Source organism: Ambystoma mexicanum, chromosome 1p, assembly GCF_040938575.1.
Source record: "Ambystoma mexicanum isolate Mex_15411 chromosome 1p, UKY_AmexF1_1, whole genome shotgun sequence".
In the NCBI taxonomy this organism is placed as follows: domain Eukaryota; kingdom Metazoa; phylum Chordata; class Amphibia; order Caudata; family Ambystomatidae; genus Ambystoma; species Ambystoma mexicanum.
Window position 1 is genome coordinate 520,171,218 of NC_090921.1, and position 4,909 is coordinate 520,176,126.

Here is a 4,909-nt window from a genome sequence, read left to right on the forward strand (position 1 = left end):
GCAGCTATGCTTTTCACAGGATGCCCCGTTATTCTGTTTTCACCCGACTACCTTCTAATGTACCAGAGTGTCTTACAATAAATTATGCTCACATGCTGAAGACATTCCCCGTGGCATCCCAGACTACAATACATTTTACACTCCACATGGAACACTCGCACAACTACGCATTTATGATTAGTCATGAAATAACACAGACAAACTGCAGAAAAATAAATATGTTCATTTCAATAAGGCCACTCAAACAATAATCTGTACATTTTACAGAAATAACAGTAAACGTGGTCTATCCCCCAAATAATTAAGTATGATCATTTGTCACCCAGAATTGAAGCACAATAAAGATTTTGGTTTGTTTGGAGCAGTAGATATTTCACAAAATCAGGCATCTATTGCTGCAGGTTTCTTACAGTGTTTCGGTCCCCTAAAAAAATGAAGAATTCCAAAGCCAACCAATAGTATGAGAATGAGAAATGAGGGAAACACTACAAAACACTTGGCATCTATCACTTGTGTGTCCATCGAGTATACCTAGAAAGGATTCTGGTTCTATATCAGAGAGTATTGGGAACAAAAGACTAGGAGATAAAAGATATTAACGAAAAGCAGCAAAACACCAATAGGGAGTCGTATTTGTTTGGACTTCCAAAGAAGACCACATTTAAGCAAATAAAGGGGCATTTCACAAAAGCCCCGATTTTATTACACCTGCATGTAAAACATGTGGATGCTGATGTTTCAAACGTGGCTTTGGGGGCGGTGCTTTCACTGCACTATCAAGAGACTGGACAACTATATTCAGTAACCTTCAATTAAAGAAAGCACACAGCACCATAATCTAATTATACCATCTTGGACAATTGGTGACAATTAATGCTGCATTTCAGAAATGGTGGTATAATCTGCTAAAATTGTTCTTCCAGCAACAATTTTAAAGGATCACTGAAATCTACAATTTCTACGCTCTGCCAAAGCTTTGACCAATCGCGCTTACATACAAGCCAGGGAAACAGAGGAAAGGCAGTTGCTCCATCACAAAAGTCTCGGAAAGTAAGAATAGTTTAGTAATTCATGGTCCAATATTGTGGAAACCTTTGAAGCCAAAGTTGGACGAGTCCTGAAGAATTGTAGCAGTGGGGAAAGCCAGCGTTGCACTATGAGAATTGTCAACTATGTTTCAATGTTCACATCTGAAAAGAGGCGAACTTCTCCCAAGCGCTGCATCTTATAATATTCGTTGGCTATTGACATTTCTTTCTTCCCATACAATGGTGTAAAATCGTCAATGAAAACATTTGGCAGAAAAATGTGGAATTCATAGGATGTGTTGTGTACTCTTGGGCTCCAGGGCCCCCTAATACAATGTACCATTCTCACTTTGCAGGAAAGGCTATCGAGAAGCCGAGTTTGTTGGGAGACACAGTGAAGCTTCAGGATCTAACATACCAGAAAACGATCATTTAGGCTTTATCACGGAAAAAAGTGCAGGCAAGTTAGCATTTTGACTTTCAAAATGCTGTCATCTTAAGCCTTCAGTAAAGTCAATTACAAGATTATGAAGCTCTTTAAAATACCCATCATCGTCCCCATCATTTTTCTCTTCTTTAACAAGATCTTCATATTCTTTTCTGAGAATATCCAAAGTTGTGTTTAACTGCCCATTTGTTCTAAAAGGCTCCCTGCAGGTGGACAGCAGCACATTGAGGGTTTGCAGGACTTTTTCACGATGGTCATGGTCTGGCACACCAAGGAGATCAGAAATGAGTGTGCACCAACCCTGGTCTTGTATCGCCTCGGCCAGGTCCACTTGGCTGTACTGTTGAATTTTCTCACTTCCAAGTTCATTGTACTTTCCGTCATCCAGCAATATCTGTTTTTCCACCATCAAGTCATAAAGCAGAGTCACCACACGGACAGAGAGGGTCTGTGCCCCCCGTTCCCTACTGAGACCTTTAAGAACATCTAAGCCCCCCAGTCTGAGAAACTGTTGCTGGGCATAGGGAAACTGTCTGAGCATGGAAGACAGGGCAAAAAGAGCCTTCTTCTTTACTGGTAAGGGTTGTTCAGTTGCCAAAATAACCAGCAATTTCTGCAAGGCACCGCCCTCCATGGCCTTAACCTGGACCCTGGGATTACTGGATAGGGCAGATCCTAAGACGAACGCAGATCGTTCTCTCAGCAAGGGCTCTGTGCTGTTGAGGCCATTAACGACCAGCTGGAGACCACCAAGCGGAAGCAGGTCCTGGGCGTTGTCCACCTGATGGACATAATACTCCAGATCATACAAGGCCGCCGATTTCTGTTCCACGGTGGACGTGGAACTGTTCAGAATCTTGATGAGCCTGGCCATGATCTGAAAGTCGCTCTCTATGTTCATGTGAAGTCGTTCAAACTCCTGCTTCAGCTCCTCAATGGGGCGAAACCTTTGCTTCAGGTCTTCTTTGCGTGTCTTCTCCTCGGGGGCGTCTGCATTCATATCTTCTTTGAGTTTGGCCAAAGCCCGCTTGAGCCCCTGTGGGGTGTAGAGACTGGGGTCCAGTCCCAGCCTGTGTTCCTGCTTCACCCGTTTCTGTGCAGTAGCCTCTGTGTCTGGAAGTCTGGCTTCGTTTATTCCGCTCTGCAGGTTCAGCCTGACGTGCAGCCCCGCGGGAACAGCCTGGCCAGGTCTCACCACCTGCCACTCATGGGTGGGATGAAAGACCTGCTGGTCTTCAGGATCCAACTCATCTTCCACTACTGCCTCCCCGGTCAAGTCTTCTTCCGCTCGGCTGCCTTCTGTTGTGCTCAGAGCAAATGCCCTCTCTGGAGAATCATGACTAGAAGCTACACAGAAGAGCACGGCGCATAGCAAGAGCACACGAAAGGCCATGTTTAAACAGAGTTAGCGATGATTCATGATAGGAGATCGGTTCCTATCAGAGGAATGGACCCAACATAACATGATCGTCACGTGACTTAAATGTGCGTTCTTCCACGCATCATACGTGCTACACTGTCTTATAAGCATGCGCGGTAACATAGTTGTTATCCCACCAAACTGCCAACAACATAGAAGAAACCTGACATAGAGTTAAGAAGGTTATACTAGAGAGGCTGGGTTGTGAAATAGAGACGTAGCCCCAAAGAGTATGTCAAGTCAGGCCCCCACAGTAGAGTGATATCCCAGTTTTGTTAGGCTGTCTAGTGTTTGAGAGTTCTGCCACGAATATTTGTTTTATTTTAAATCCACGTAGAGTTTTTATAAAAATGGCTCGGTGAGTATGGAAACGTTCAACAAAAACCAGACCGAAGACAATGCGGACGGGACATTGTAGAGCAACACTGCCCTCTGGTGGCCATTACTTAAACTATTAGGTATTGTTTCTTTTGAGTTTCTCTTTTTTTCCTCTTCTCCTAGCTGGGAAGTTCAATTGGAAGTTTTGTAAATATTTTTATTTTATTGTGTTTGGCTTCACCGAGCCTTTCACAGACAAGAAAAAGAATAAAAGAAAAGAACACAAGGCCATACATTAGCCTTAGAGTGAGAGCGTATATTAATATACCATTTGTGATGTCACGTATACTGCAGGAGACTGGGGTCACGTGATAGGGCAGAGCCGGGAGAAATAAAGGAATCACCAGAACTGTGTACTAAGGGGCAGTCCGGGTTTATGCATCCAAGCAGCATGTTGTGTGGTTCTTTGTTTCGCTGCTACCCGAGGCCCGCGCGGGCCTACTGGTACCATCTCCGAGCCGGAGGGTTTCTGGAAGAACGGGAAGGCTGCCTTGTAACACTTGTGTATTTGTGCCTTGAAACACTTGTGTATAGGCGCATTATAAATGCCATGTCATATCATAACACCCCCTCCCAGATAGAACACTGGCGACGAGGACGGCGCGTTCCATCTCGCGTGCCTGCATACATCAAGACAGCTACTGCTATGCTGTCTGAAACGGAGACGCACAACTGTATTCCATGCATTATAGCAAGCGTGCTAATCACTCCTGAAGACGCGACAGCTCCGGTAAGCATAACAAGTGCGTTTGAACACTCCACACAAAAGCGAACGTTCCGCTTATACACATCAGTGCAAGCCGACCAAAGTCCACACGGCCAGCCTATGCAGTCACTTCACATACCGCACAGACTGCACGGTGAATATTACAAAGCAGTTTTGAACGTTCTGGTCACACGCTACTGCACTGCAAAGCACAAGAACTCTGTTACATACGCTGTACAAGGGGCACAGCCACTCCTCACAAAAGGAAAAACAAGGCCCACCTCCTACAAAAAAGGATCCAGTAAATACGTGCACACACGTGCCACAGCAAGCCCACAGGTGGTGTGATAGCAACATTCACACCAGACCAGCAGCATGTTCAGCACTAACTCAAGCCCAACAAGGGCTGGGGCCAGCACCCTTGACAGGAGAAGCATCTCCCTCAATCCTGATTGACAGGACCCTGCACAGAACACTCTCATATGGCCTTCTGACCCGTATGCCATTGGTGCTGAAATCCGCAGGGGCATCTGGCTGCAGCAATTCAAGCTGCATCTGGAGGCCAGAGAAGTCATTGAGGACAGGAAAAAACGCACGCTTCTCCTGCTCAATATTGAGTCTGCAACGCTGCGTTTGTTCAACACACTCCCCAACAATGGGACTGCTGATGACTACTCCACTGCTAAAGCAGTCTTAACAAACAAATTCAAATCCAGACCTCAACTCGGACTATGAGAGGTTTCATATCTGCATGGCAAGACAACGTGGAAATGAAACATTGGACAACTTCCATGCAAGACTTCGGGAACTAGCCGTCGGCTGTGAATTCCCCGATAAAGAATTCGCGATTCGCCTCCAAATCATTAATGGGCTATCATCCGAGAAGCTGAGGAGAGCCATACTAACTGAGAAAAACATATTACTGTCCC

At 45.3% G+C, this 4,909-nt stretch overlaps 1 protein-coding gene across 1 annotated transcript; it reads right to left on the reverse strand.

Moving 5' to 3' along the window:
* Positions 1-203: 203 nt before the first annotated feature.
* SIL1 (SIL1 nucleotide exchange factor) lies at positions 204-2,936 on the reverse strand. The gene has a single exon (XM_069649402.1). The coding sequence runs from the start codon at positions 2,867-2,869 to the stop codon at positions 1,520-1,522; it is 1,350 nt and encodes a 449-aa protein (XP_069505503.1). The 5' UTR covers positions 2,870-2,936; the 3' UTR covers positions 204-1,519.
* Between the last annotated feature and the right edge of the window lie 1,973 nt (positions 2,937-4,909).